The sequence below is a fragment of the Euleptes europaea genome, chromosome 6 (genome assembly GCF_029931775.1).
Source record: "Euleptes europaea isolate rEulEur1 chromosome 6, rEulEur1.hap1, whole genome shotgun sequence".
NCBI classification, from domain to species: domain Eukaryota; kingdom Metazoa; phylum Chordata; class Lepidosauria; order Squamata; family Sphaerodactylidae; genus Euleptes; species Euleptes europaea.
Window position 1 is genome coordinate 57,344,060 of NC_079317.1, and position 14,084 is coordinate 57,358,143.

Consider the following 14,084-nt stretch of genomic DNA (forward strand, 5'->3'; position numbering starts at 1 on the left):
CAAGGAGTATACAGTCCTTCAGGATTCCAAATCCTGATGAATCCAGCTGCCGTATGACGACTTCTATCCCAGGACCAGGAGTCTGTGTTTATAGCCATCAGGATCAGTTTATAGCCATCAGGAACAGAATTTCTTGGGGAGGAGGAGAAACAAGAAGAGCCTGGTGATGCGAACAGTGAATAAGGGGATAGTGAGAATCAGACCTGAAGCAGCCCTTCCGTTGAATTCCACTACAAAGAGTAAAGATAAGAAATGGGAAGACTTTTTTTCTCCCACTTTTGGTCACTTGACCAAAATGTAGCTTGTACAACAATGATAAAATTAATCCAGTAGAACAGGCCTTTATTTAAAAAGAGAGCACGAGAGAGAGAGAAAAAGAGCACGAGAGAGAGGGGGGGAATGGGAGAACAAGCTCTGTAATGAGCATCAGAATGGATGATTCAAAATGTAATCTTTTTTTATATAAATCCAGTAAGATGTCCAGCACCATAATACCATACACTATGGTGCAATAAAAAAGCCTTAGAAAGAGCACACAAAAGGGCAAATTCTACCTCCCCAGTAGACTGCCACTGTTGGGCTATCTCAACAGCTGTTGATTCTTCTTGACCCTGCAGCATCTCAGGTCCCATGGGAGGTATTGGTTGCAAGCAAGCACCTGAATATTGCCTAATGGAATATAAGCCAATCACTAAGTTAACAGGGGCATCTGTGCCAATTTACTAACTTGTCTGTGTGTGTGTGTGTGTTTTGTACAAGCTATACTAGCATTTCTCTCTTTTTTTACATATGCAGTAAAATGCAGGTAATAGGATTGTTCATATAGTAAGTTACAAGTCAGAAACTATCTAGCCAACAGGTAGCTGGCAGTGCTACTTGCAGTTTAAAAAACAAAAAGTAAAATCCATAGAAAATCTACTGGTTCCTTTTTCATGCACAGCTCCAACAAAAGGAGGTTTCTTTATCATTATAGGAAGCAAGAGTTTTGCTTTTGAAGCCATCATTATAGGTCTCTAATGAAGGGGGCAGGAGAGTTCATTCAGTCAAAGTGCAGCTCTAAGTTACTATTCAGTTAGTCTTCACATGGCCATTGGCCAAGGTTACAGGAACCGTGAGAGCCCCTGGTTCAGCATTCTCATCAAACCGTAAACGTAGGGTGTTTCTGATGACCAACTGTTCCATGATAATTGCTGCACAGAACCATGGGATGGCATATTCCAGGGTAATGAGGCCCATGAAGTTCAAGTCAAATTGTGAATAGTCCCAAGGGCAGGCATTGAACTGACGCAGAATGAAGCCAGTGGTAAACTCCCACAAATACGTCCACAGGGTATAAATGAGGCAGCGCACTAGTATGTTACACTTGTCCTTCAGATACAGATACATCTTTTCTACAATGAGGATGGAAGTGCCATAGATGAAGAGCGCCCATACACTGGTGACACCTGGGAACTTCCAGTTGAAATTGACCACGAACTCCCAGGCGGCTGTGAACATCACCTCGCAGAAGTAGCCATGAATGGCATAGAGATACCACCGGGAGAAAGCAGTCAAGGGTTCTGCTGCTGCCATCCTTCCACACAGTCCCCAGCAGGAACTCTATAAGAAAGGGGAGGGGGGGGAAAAAGACTTGGTAAATAAGGTTTCCAGCACTAGGTCTTATTACAATGACAGTCAAATATGAAATTATGTAACAGAAGTAGCACAGATCACAGATCTACAGACAGGCCCTCAACATGACATGCTCAAGAACAGAACATGGATTTAGGTGTGCCTTTTTAGTTGTCTGGCAACGCCTGGAAGAGGATTACCCATATTTAACTTGAAGATCACCCTGAATGTGAGACGACCCTGCTAAAAATGTTAACAAACATTTTTTTACTGTAACTTGCATTCAAATTTAAGATGACTCCCTCTTTTATGGCATACCTGGGGGGGGGGAACCTGTCCCTGCATTAGAGTACCAAGACAGTACCAAGAATACTGTTCATCTCCTTCATTTGTCTGAATGCTTACTGTATATGCAAGCACTTGGCCATTACTGACCCATGGGATGACGTCACATCACAACGTTTACTAGGCAGACCATTTATGGGATGGTTTTCCATTGCCTTCCCCAGTCGTCTACACTTTACCCCCAGCAAGCTGAGTACTCCTTTTAATGATCTCGGAAGGATGGAAGACTGAGTCAACCTTGAGCCGGCTACCTGAAACCGACTTCTGACGGGATCAAACTCAGGTCGTGAGCAGAGCTTTTGACTGCAGTACTGCAGCTTACCACTCTGCGCCACGGGACTCCTGTTCAGAACCAAAATACACTGTAATAAAATGTTGGCTCACACATTACCTGTGGAAAGCTAGTTATCATCACAGCCAGCTGTGAGAGCAAGCTTAGGACTGATAGTTTCCTGCTGTATGTATAATTTTAACGTGGAGGCTTTTGTGCATAAACGCACATGGCAGTAGGTCCAATATTTACACTCTCCCAAGCATAAGAAGAAATCAAGCTGATTCAATGAAGATATTTTTTTTGGGTGATCTAGAAACCAGACTGGAGGTTACAAGAAATAAAAAGTGAAGGAGGTATGAAGAGGGGTGTGAGATAACAGCGGAGGAAAACATAAGAAAAGCAGAAGAACCAGATGTGAGATACATTTGGCAAATGACACAAAGAACAACAAAAAGACAAATGATGAACAGAATGAGTATGAATGACAAGGGACAGCAAGGCCAGTACTGAATGAGGCAAGACAGCCTGCCTGAAGCTAATGGCACAGAAGAAGGAAACAATATATATACATTAAGTTTCTTTTTCAACTTGGGTGGTGAAAAGGGCTGTCAAGTCGCAGCTGATTTATAGAGACCATTCAGGGGGTTAGAAGGCAAGAGACAAAAAAAAGGTGGTTTGCCACTGCCTTCCTCTGCATAGCAACCCTGGGCTTCCTTCGTGATCTCCTCTCTCATCCAAGTACTAACAATGGCCAACTCTGTTTAGCTTCTGAGATCCAACGAGATCAGGGCAACTTGACAGTTCAGGAAAAACTGGCATCATGGTTAGATAGTAAGGCAGGTGTAAGGGCCAAATACTTACTTGATATCAAATAGCTCTCCATGTGAGATGAAGCCTGTGCTAAGCTGCCACGTCTTTCCCCCATTTCATAATTTAAAAAACCCGAAAATCAACCCCCCAGTGAAACATATTTAGGCCACTAGCTAACCCTATGCCTCCTGAACATGGTACACTATCTACTACTCCCTAAAGGGACCTTAATTGGCCTCTTTGAGGTTTGTTATCATCACTGATGAAGTCACAACTACTCTATTGCCCTGGGAATATACTAGGTAACAGGATGCCTCAACTGTAAATGTTTCATTTTTTTCTCCTTCATCTCTAGCTGCACCAAAGTGGATCTTGTGGAGACACTTTCATCATTAACTACTAATCACTGAACGTCCTTATCACTTTACTAATATTTTTTTGTTAGAACAAAAGTTGTATGGAGCATACAGTCCTCCTTTTGAACCCACAATCTATTGAAAACAACCTGTTAGTAATAGAAAATACATCTTACAGGACAGCAGTAGTGAGGAAGGGAGGGGCTGCGGCTCAGTGGTAGAACATCTGCTTTGCATGCAGAAGTGGAGCCAGAGGGCTTAGTGCTAAATGTAAATACACATACACACACACAAACGTATATCAGGCATTTCTGAAACCTGGTGGGGGAAATTTAGTACAGTTAATCAGGCATTATCCCCAGATAGAAAATCTTTTGGGCCTGGTGTTGCTCTGTATTTTGAAAAGGGCATAAATGTAGAAAACATAGGAGGGTGAAACTCCTCCACAGAATCACTATGAGTGGAAATACCCGGCCTGACAGGTAACTTAAAACTGAGGATGTAGAATTGCCACCTTAGCCAGAACATGGTGGTGGGTCTTAAGAAAGAAAAAGAAATAAGGAAGGTGACTGAAGTGGGAAATGTTACAAAAATGAGAGGCTTTACTTACCCTCACATGGACAGGGTAAACTGCATTCTCTGGTTGACAAAAATTACACAGCCATTTTCAGATATTATAAGTGAATGTGTCTTGGAACATTCAGTCATAGGACTGACTGGAGGGCAGGGAACTTAGAACCTGAATTTAGTAGTGACTGGTAGTTAGGACCAGGTGCAAGATGTAAACATTGATCTACTTTTGAACAGTGACCGCCATACTATTAAGCTAAACATTTATGTAAATGGGAAGTTGCCCCTAAAGACCAACATTTGATTTCCAGAAAATAAAACTCCCCCCCCCCCCAAATGAGAAGTTTAGTCCACTGGAAGCTGAAAGAGAGAGTAAAGAAGGTCAAATCTTTTCAGGATGCTTGGCAGCTATTTAAATCTACAATAATTGAAGTTCAGATATAATGTATACCACAGATTAGGAAAGCTCTGTTCAATACAAAGAGGACACTAGTGTGGTTAACCAGCAAAGTCAAGAACTCCATTAAAGGGTAGAAGGCTTCCTTTAAAATATTAGACAAATTCATGAAGAATACATCTTAGAATTGGCCATTAGACATTATCACTAATTGGAACTTCCATGTTCAGTGGCAGTATACTTGTTAATACCAGATGCTGAGACAAACGATAGGGAAGAGCTACACTAGTTTCTAACTTACATGGGGCAGATGCCACAGATGAAAAGTACATTAATATACACTGACTGATTAATTTAAATATTTGTACTACACTCTTACCCCAGAAGAGACCTAAAGTGGCTTACAACCCCAAACAATATGATATAAGCACCGGGTTGGCCACTGTGTGAACAGACTGCTGGACTTGATGGACCTTGGTCTGATCCAGCATGGCCTTTCTTATGTTCTAAATGAACCCCCCCCCCCCCCACAACTCTATGTCTTGGTCTGGTGCTACATTCAGTTGCTGGCTCATCCAAAGCCATAGGCTGTGAGCCACAGGCTAAAAATCAAAGGGCCACTTGGCTCTTCCCCTTAATTCATGCCCAGGGGCTCACAGCTCTGGCCACGCACAAGCGTTATACCTGCAACAGGAGTAGAAATCAAACCCTCATCAAGATGTTACAGCTGGCAAGATGTTACTCCTAATCTTTCCCTCCCTGCCAAATAGCCTCTAGCCATGCCCATGCAAATAGACACTTACGAATGGAAAAAAGCCAGAATAGATAAGCCTTCCAGAAACGTCAACAATGGGAAACAAAGAGCATTTTATACTTTGTCTCCTGGGGAAAACCAGTTGGGTGTGTTGTTCTTAGTGGTATACAAACATCTCCACAATTAGAAATAAGAATGAATAGATCAAACTCTTTGGAGCATATTTCAGATCGCAGATTGAGAGAGCAGTATGAGTAATGCTTTGGGGAATGACTATTAATTTCAAAACAGCCGTCCTTCACTTGCATTACTAAATTAACTTTAAAAAACATATGTGATTAAAATGCATGTCTTTAAAAGGATTGGGGGGGAGAGAGAGAGATCAGGAGGACCATCCCTCTTTGTATAAGCCTGTGAGCCAACTTTTTCCCCAGCAGCTCCTCTCTGCACCCTCCTATAGAGGCATTTCACTGGCTGCAGACTGTTCTACATTTTCAATAGCTGCCCCAAATCCTTTGGAATGGGGTACCAGATGATACAAGAGCTGCCCTCACCGGGTACCCAGTTAGGAAGGCATGTAAAAATAATCTGAGAGTTTTTGCGTTTTTTATGGTTTACAGGTATGAGCTGTTTATAGATGGGGAGGCTGATTTATGGTTTTATTTTTGTTACTATTATATGAACTTGCTACTATTATATGTACTCGGAATACATATAATTGAGCCTGCTATGTGGAGAGAGGTGGCTAAAAATATTGTAATTAATATTCAAAAAGATGCTGCTGTGTTTCTATTAGTTTGCTGACACAAAAGGATGACTCACCTGTGGTGCAGCCTGCATAAGATGCAAACTGCATTTATCAGTAGTCTGTTCTTGCTTCTGTTGTGGTCAAATTTTCTGGCAGGATGGAAGCCAACGGATGCCAGGACCCTGTCTCTTTGCCAGAGGCCACTTTTCTTATAATTAAGGCTTTTTCCACACTGACTGACATTGATCCTAGGACACCAGCTCACCGGTGTTTAAATATGAGTTCTGAACAGGTAGGGTCGCCAACCTCCAGGTAATAGCTGGAGATCTTCCGCTATTACAACTGATCTCCAGCTGATAGAGATCAGTTCACCTGGAGAAAATGGCCGCTTTGGCAATTGGACTCAATGGCATTGAAGTTCCTCCCCAAACCCTGCCCTCCTCAGGCTCCACCCCCAAAACCTCCCGCCGGTGGCGAAGAGCAACCTGGCAACCCTATGAACAGGAGATGCACACTGAATTACTGCCTCAGAGGAACATCTAAGTTTCAGGTAACTGACAGCATTTATTAATGCCCATTCCTTTTACTGCAAGATGATTGTGTGAGTACATGGAGAAGCTTCAGATTAGCAAAAAAGCAGGTACTACCATAAACATACTTTTTTAAATTTAAAATGTGTCCTGGATACAACTCAATAACTCAGGGCTGATTCACATATTACAAAATCCTTGTGTTTGTTGATGCAGGGACTTTGCACCAGACATTCAAAGGAAGATTTGAGCCTCTCAGGTTCACGTGTGTCTATTCTCTTCGCAACCATTCTGAAAGGGTAGGAGGGGCTTCAACCTTTGCCCTCCCACTGCTATTTTCTTTTCTTCAAACTGCCCATGAGGGTAGCTCCACAGGGTGGTTTGAGGAAGTGAAAATGGTATGCCGGGGGAGGCTGAAGCCTCTTTTACCCACACACTACAGTTGCGAAGAGAAAAGGGCATTAGTATGGGAGGCACAAATGTCCCAGTGAACGTCAGATGCAAAATCCTTGTGTTGTTGACCAAAACACACAAGAACTTTATAAAATGGCCTGATCAGGTGCAGCTTCACTGAAACTGATTAAGCTGGACCTGCATCTTGGTGAAGCCTGCAGTTTCACCATTAAAAGAACAGATTGCAAATACATTTTGGATCTGAGGAAAGCAGTGAGTGTTAATAAGGTATAGAATATATTTCATGTCTTCTTGGTTATCTTTTGTACATGAAAAGCTTTGCAATACTTTCTCAGAAAGTTGTCTCAGAAAGTTCTGTTTCATTGTCAATTAACAGCTCCCCTGTCTGGATTCCACTAAGATTCTACAGGTCAGTGTTCACTAGAGTCTCATACTGGAATAATTAAGCAGTCTCAAAAACGTGCCTGCAAAAAATCTCAAAAACGTGCCTGCAAAAACAGTCTTCTGGGATGATGTAGACTACATCAAGAACTAACATCCACCAGTACATGTAGACATCTCTTAGAACTGGTGAATTGTTGAGTCAGAAAAAGTGCTTAAAATGCTCCATTCGTTCTGATCTTAGTGTGTGTGTGAAGTGCCGTCAAGTCGCGGCCGACTTATGGCGACCCCTTATGGGGTTTTCAAGGCAAGAGACTAACAGAGGTGGTTTGCCAGTGCCTTCCTCTGCACAGCATCCCTGGTATTCCTTGGTGGTCTCCCATCCAAATACTAACCAGGGCTGACCCTGCTTAGCTTCTGAGATCTGACGAGATCAGGCTAGCCTGGGCCATCCAGGTCAGGGCCTGATCTTATTAGCTGGGAGTATATGAGCAGAGATGATCTGACAGAAGATGGCCAGCACTAATAGGCCTCAAAGCTCACATTCTCAAAGTGGTCACCAACTTAATGATGATCCCAATTTTGATGCCCACCTTTAGATATCAGTGAAAATTATGGATGTTCAGTGTTACTGATACCTATGCCCACAAATGTAGGCTAGGTTGATTCCATACCTAAACACCTAACTTTGGGGTGTTTCTAAGTAAGGGAGTTTTTGGAGGTAAGTAAGGTGATCAGATATATCCCAGAGTCATGCAGTAAACTACACTACTTCTTAGTGGTCCAAATAGAGGATTAAGTACTAGAAGGATCAGCATGAGAAGATCAGTCCAAACAAGAGATTCTCTAGGGACTGTTATGCAAAACCTATCCAACTTTATAATTGTTTCTCATGCAAGCAGCAGTGTAAGATAGCTGCTATTTAGATGCAAGCTGCCATTTAGATGCAATCTGAATGGTCATTTTTGTATCCATTTGGAGAACAACTACATCAACCTGTTCTTGGTTCTTTGAGAAACAAAAGGTAAATATTGGGAGTGTGCATGTATATGGTTCCCACTGCATGGCTAGTTTCCATCAAGAAAGAACAGTAGCAAGTCAGGAGACCTGCTATATATTAGAAGTTATTGTTGGCTGTCCAAAGCCATTTGTAGATTCAATCTCACTTTAAAATGAAAAATTCCTTCTTTTCTGGGAATTGAAATGATTAATGGTCCTCATTTAAAAAAATCAGTGCTACCAATTTGTCTCTTAAAAAAATCCTCCATCAACTAACCAACATTCCTATAATAATACCTATAAACAGCCCAAATAAAACATGATCAGGATTGTGTTTTACAACAATTCTGTACAGAACATATCTGCACATTCTGTACTCTTTATTTTTAAAGGGACGTACATTTACTTTGTCAGAGCTGACCATAGCTTGAAATGTACAGATGGAAAATTTATTTAGTTATTAAGCAACTCATACCAGTACTCTGCAACTTTGGTAATAGATAGGCAGTCCATGGATGAGAGTTTCAGCCAAATATTTAGGGAGAAAAAAATTAAATCTTGAAGAGCCTGAAAAGACTCAAGTGGCATAACAAGCTGTTATGCAGGAGAAGAAAAGGGAGGAGTCAGGTGGCCTCCGAGGTCATGAGAAACAGGAGTGGTATTGCTGTCGGTGCTAGTGGCAACGAAGTATGAAGAATAGAGGTCTCCAGTAGAAAGATGAGGAGCTGGTTTTATCATGTTCCATTTGAAAAGGTAATCAGATGCTAGTTGGTGGATAGAAGGTGGAAAGTCAGGACGGAAAATAGCTTTAGGGACTCATTCATATTAAAGTGGTAGCTAAAACCGTGAAATGAAAAGTTGAGAAACAGTGATGAGAAACTGGATAGAGGAGGATAGAAGCATGAATGAAGGTTTGACAGAACTTTATAAGAAGAGACAAAGTGAGGGGAAAGTGATGGAAATAAGAGGAAAAGAAGGTACTAATGTAAAGAGTGAAGAAAAATAAGAGACCCTTCAATATGGGTGGAAAAGTTATTCACCAAGCAGTATGACCTGGAGAAACCAGACTGGTTGTGCAAGCCCAAATATTTTTCAGCAGAAGTTCCAGCAACTCACAAGCACAATTACTGATGTTTTCCACACAGCTAATGTGACAAAAATGTGCAGACTTGAGGGAAGAAGCAATTTATTTTATTTATTTATATAAAACATTTCTACCCCACCTTATCTCCTCAGACACAAGGTAGCTAGGGCATGGGGAACAAACTGACTTCATGACAAATTCAAACGGTCAATGCATAATTAAAAACTTAAGGTGATGATGGCTTTGAAGATGTGTTTGAAGTCATGATGTTCACCCTGGAAGCATTTACCCATTGTCCCACATATACTGGCAGTCAAATCCACTCTCAGCATAGTAATGCTGACTTGCCCAGTAGTCATTATCACTATGTTCTATCCACTTGTTTGCCAGCTTTAAGAAAGCTATTCCATGCAACAGAAGTTGGAAGATCTTGACAAGAATGCCAAACAAGTGAGAGCACGCTAGAGTCCTTTCATGCAAGCAATATACTTCTAACTGGAAAACTCTAGCTAAAAGCTGTCACGTGTACAGATGTCATTTACAGAAAGCAGGGGAGGCACCCCCCCCAACTTAACATTCTTCAAACTATGTAAGATAATTCCTGACTATATCTTTAATTCAACCACAATAATTTTTTCTTAAAATGCATCACTGTGGAATTTGGCCTTGGTTCACATAAACCTTTGAACATGTCTATGAATCCTCCACGCAAAAGGATGGAAAAAAGACAATTATATACTCTTTGCCTACAAAGCAGAACTATGGATTACCGTTAGAGTGTGCCATCAGAAACAGAAAGATGGACAGATGTGGAACAGAGGCTCCTTTCAATTACAAATACTTGTTTTTCATTTTTTCAACCAACTCGTTTAAAATAATGGTTCAGAGTTCACTTTTGCCTTAAAAAAACCCTAATCCAAAATTTAAAAGCACAAGCCAAAGAAATATGAAAGCTGACTCCCATTAACTGTCATTGATGAATGCTTACTGTTTGAACCCATTTCTGAAATGCATTGCTGTGTTCAATGGGACAGCTACGTCCCTTAAGGAGTTTCACTGACAGTAAGCCATTCTCTTGCCGGTTTCCAGCAATTATCTTGCCACAGGGATTATTACGCTCATTACACCTGTGGCCTACAGGCTGTTCAATTAGCAACAGGAACATATTGCATGGTCAGTTTGCCCATTTAGCAATGACTTCAAGGCATTTACCAGCACTTGGATAACAATAAAACACAGTTATTCCATATTTGGCTGAGCAAAGCACAGTCTGTTGCTTAGAGATCTCAGACATCATATCATAATGTGTACATCAAAGAGAAGAGTTAGACAAGAGAACAAAGCAGTTAGACAATCTGTATTGGACCTGACTTCCTGAATCCCAGCTATACATCTCCTTCTGCCCCCGTGCAGGGTCTGGGCTGGCTCCAGAAAAGGGGCTCTGGAATTATAATGAAGCTGTAGAACTGGTTTCACTAGTGAATTACCATTCTGACATGCTGAGCAGGAGATGTTGGATGAAGTCTCACACTTGCTTGTCAAAAAAGCAAACTCAGTGCTATCCCCAGTTGTGTGAATTATATAGCCAGCACTATTTCAGCCATGCTAGTCTCACAGGTCAGGACACACAGAACAGGTTAATAGTTTACAAGCCGCTAACTCACATTATCTTCATGGGGCATAAACATTCACAGTGACAGGTAAAAATATATGTTGTATGTATTTTGATACAAGAGACAGTAGAACATAAGGAACAACCCCGATAACATAATGAGGGCATCCTTTTGCCTAAAACAAGATGGAAGAGTTTAGACTCACACCCTCACGGAATTCCATCAGCCTCCATAGAGGGAAGAGCTGAAGACAAGATCATATTCCCATAGAACTTCAGAATTCCAGAAAGGATCTATGGCCACTGGTGACAGAGCTGTCTCCAAGGTGTGTTTGGCCCTTCAACTAGGTTGATTGAATCCTGAGTGATCAGGAGCATGGGCTATGACTGTACACCATTCAATCAATACGTGCCTTCATAACCAAAGCTTCTCATCACTCAGGATACAATCAGCCTAGTTCAAGGGCCACACACATCCTTGGAGACAGCTCTGTAATACACACAATCATGGTTCAAGTAGGTGATTGATTTCTTAACACCCACCATCCTTCCAATAATAAGAAAAGGATCCATCTTCAAACAGAGATAGAAAAGAATGTAAGGTGCACATGCAGAAAATTACCCTGGACCCATTAGGCATCACAAAACAGAGCTCATCCCATTTTTTGAAGCATTTTCTGCAAAGGAATCAATTCCTGGATTCACATCAAAGTACCGGATTCAACATTACATCTGCCTGCTTTGTTGCAATATCCCAAAAACAACTTGATTGTGGCTACACCCACATACATAATAATGAGAGGCAAGTTGCTGTCTTTTTATCCTCTCTAACGTCACTAATCGGATGTAGAATGGCACAGTATGCCCAATCTCATCAGATCTCGGAAGCTAAGGTGGGTTGGTACTTGGAAGGGAGAACTCCAAGGAAGATTCTGCAAAGGAAGGCAATGGCAAACCACCTCTGCTTAATCACTTGCCTTGCAAATCCCACCAGGGGTCGCTGTAAATCGGCTGCAATTACAGCACTTTACACACACACACACAAGTTCACAAATCAGTTTAAAGTAGGGATATGCCAAATATCCAGAAAGTTCCATTCAAGATCTGTTATTTCAGTTACACCCAAGCCCTCTTGCTATACAACTTTGCCATCTTGAGTTTTCCTGGGGGTTTAGTGGCTCTTTCCCCTCTCTGTAATCACATTCAGTGACAAAGCAGCTAGGTCTATGAGTAACGTAACTATGGCTGCTCTTGTGTTGACATGATACACAGTACCTGTAGATGTAGCAGGAGAAGAGATGCTGCTTTCTGAGCCAGTGATGAGTAGTGCATCTGGCTCGCCTGCTTCAGAAGCCTGATTCACCTCCCCTGGTTGACTTTCTGTGAGCAGTAAATCTGTTTTGTTTTTGCTTTTTGTTATCAAGTCACATCTGACTTATGGCAACCCCTGGTGGGTTTTTCAAGACAAGAGACATTCAGAGATGGTTTGCCGTTGTCTGGCTCCGTGTTGTGACCCTGGTACTCCTTGGAGGTCTCCCATCCAAATACTTGCCAGGGTCGACCCTGCTTAACTCCTGAGATTTGACGAGGTCAGGCTAGCCTGGGCTATCCAGGTTGGGGCAAGCTTTCTGTATCATCTATTTCACCCAGTATGTATGTATGTATGTATGTATGTATGTATGTATGTATTTATTTATTTCATACTCATATTTATAACCCGCCCTCCCCCTGCATAGCGGATAACAACAATTTAAAATACACTAAATAAATATACGGATTAATACGTAATTAAAACAATACAATACATGGTGCTAAAAAGCAGCAGTGTGCAGGTTCTAAATACAGCTGCCAGTTCAGGCACTTGGAGAAATGCACACTGGCTAACCAGGCTGGTATGAAGTTGGCCAAAAAGACCAGATGATCTAATAATGCATAACGGGGGTGGGGGGTGGGGACAAAGTCCAGGCTGGCCGATAAATTTGCTGTATACTGTCACTGTCCTCAAGTATATGCCTGGTGGAACAGCTCTGCCTTACAGCCCTAACTAAACTCAACTAGATCGTTTAAAGCTCAGGCTTCCCTAGGCAGAGCATTCCACCAGGCAAGGGCCAGAGCTGAGAAAGCCCTGGCCCTAGTCAAGGACAGCTGGATAGTCTCTGGGCCAGGGACCACCAGTAGATTTTTAAGATGATGACTGTAAGGCTCTCATGGCCGTGTACTGGAGAAGGCGGGCCCAAAGATACAAGTGTCCTAGGCCATGTAGAGCTTTGAAGGTCAACAACAAAACCTTAAACCTGATCCAGTATACTACTGGAAGTCAGTGCAGCTGTCAAAGCACAGGCTGGATATTCACTCTCCATGGTGCCCTAGCAATGACCCATGCAGCTGTACTCTGCACCAGCTGCAACCTCTGGAGCAGTCTCAAGGGTAGCCCTGCGTAGAGTGATTTGAAGTAGTCCAATATTGAGGTGACTGTTGCATGAATCATTGTGGCCAGTTGACAGATAAGGCAGGAGCTGGCATGCCTGGTGAAGGTGGAAAAAACCCATCCGGGCCACGTTGTTAACCTGGGTCTCTAAAGACAGACAGACATCCAGGATCATGCCTAAACTCTTGAACTAGGGAGACGGAACCAACTGCACCCCGTCAAGGGCTGGGAGTTGGACTGCCTGACCTAGATTCCCCTTACCTAACCACAGGACCTCCATCTTCACTGGATTTAGCTTCAGGCAGCTCTGTTTCAGCTATTTCACTACAGCTCCAAGACACTCAGTCAGGGCCTCAAGAAAAGCATCTGGTCGGCCACCCATTAAAAGAAAGAACTGGGTGTCATCTGCATATTGATGGTAGCTCAGCCTGAAACTTTGCTCCAACTGGGCGAGGGGGCGCATAAAGATGTTAAAACGCACCAGGGAGAGAATAGCACCCTGTGGAACTCCACACACCAGAGGGTGCTGGGTGGAAGCTCTCTCCCCAGTGTCACCCAGCCCTACAGAAAGGAAATCAGCCATTGCAAGGCAGTTCCACAGACTCCAGTGTCGGCGAGGCAGTGGGCAGCAGAATGCCATGTCGAATGCCACTGACAGATCGAGCAAAATCAGCAGTGCCGACCCACCTCGATCCAGCTAGTGGACGGAGATCATCTGTGAGGGCAACCAGGGCGGTCTCTGTCCCATGACCAGGCTGGAAGCTGGACTGA

General features: G+C 42.6%; 1 protein-coding gene across 3 annotated transcripts in view; it reads right to left on the reverse strand.

Annotated features, from left to right (window-relative positions):
- Nucleotides 1-401: 401 nt before the first annotated feature.
- Nucleotides 402-14,084, reverse strand: part of TMEM229B (transmembrane protein 229B) — a 40,941-nt gene continuing 27,258 nt past the window's right edge. For all 3 annotated transcript variants that reach the window (XM_056851463.1, XM_056851464.1, XM_056851462.1), the window contains exon 2: nt 402-1,599. In XM_056851463.1, the coding sequence (XP_056707441.1) occupies nt 1,069-1,572 (504 nt within the window). In that variant the 5' untranslated portion in view covers nt 1,573-1,599 and the 3' untranslated portion in view covers nt 402-1,068. The remainder of the gene's footprint in view (nt 1,600-14,084) is intronic.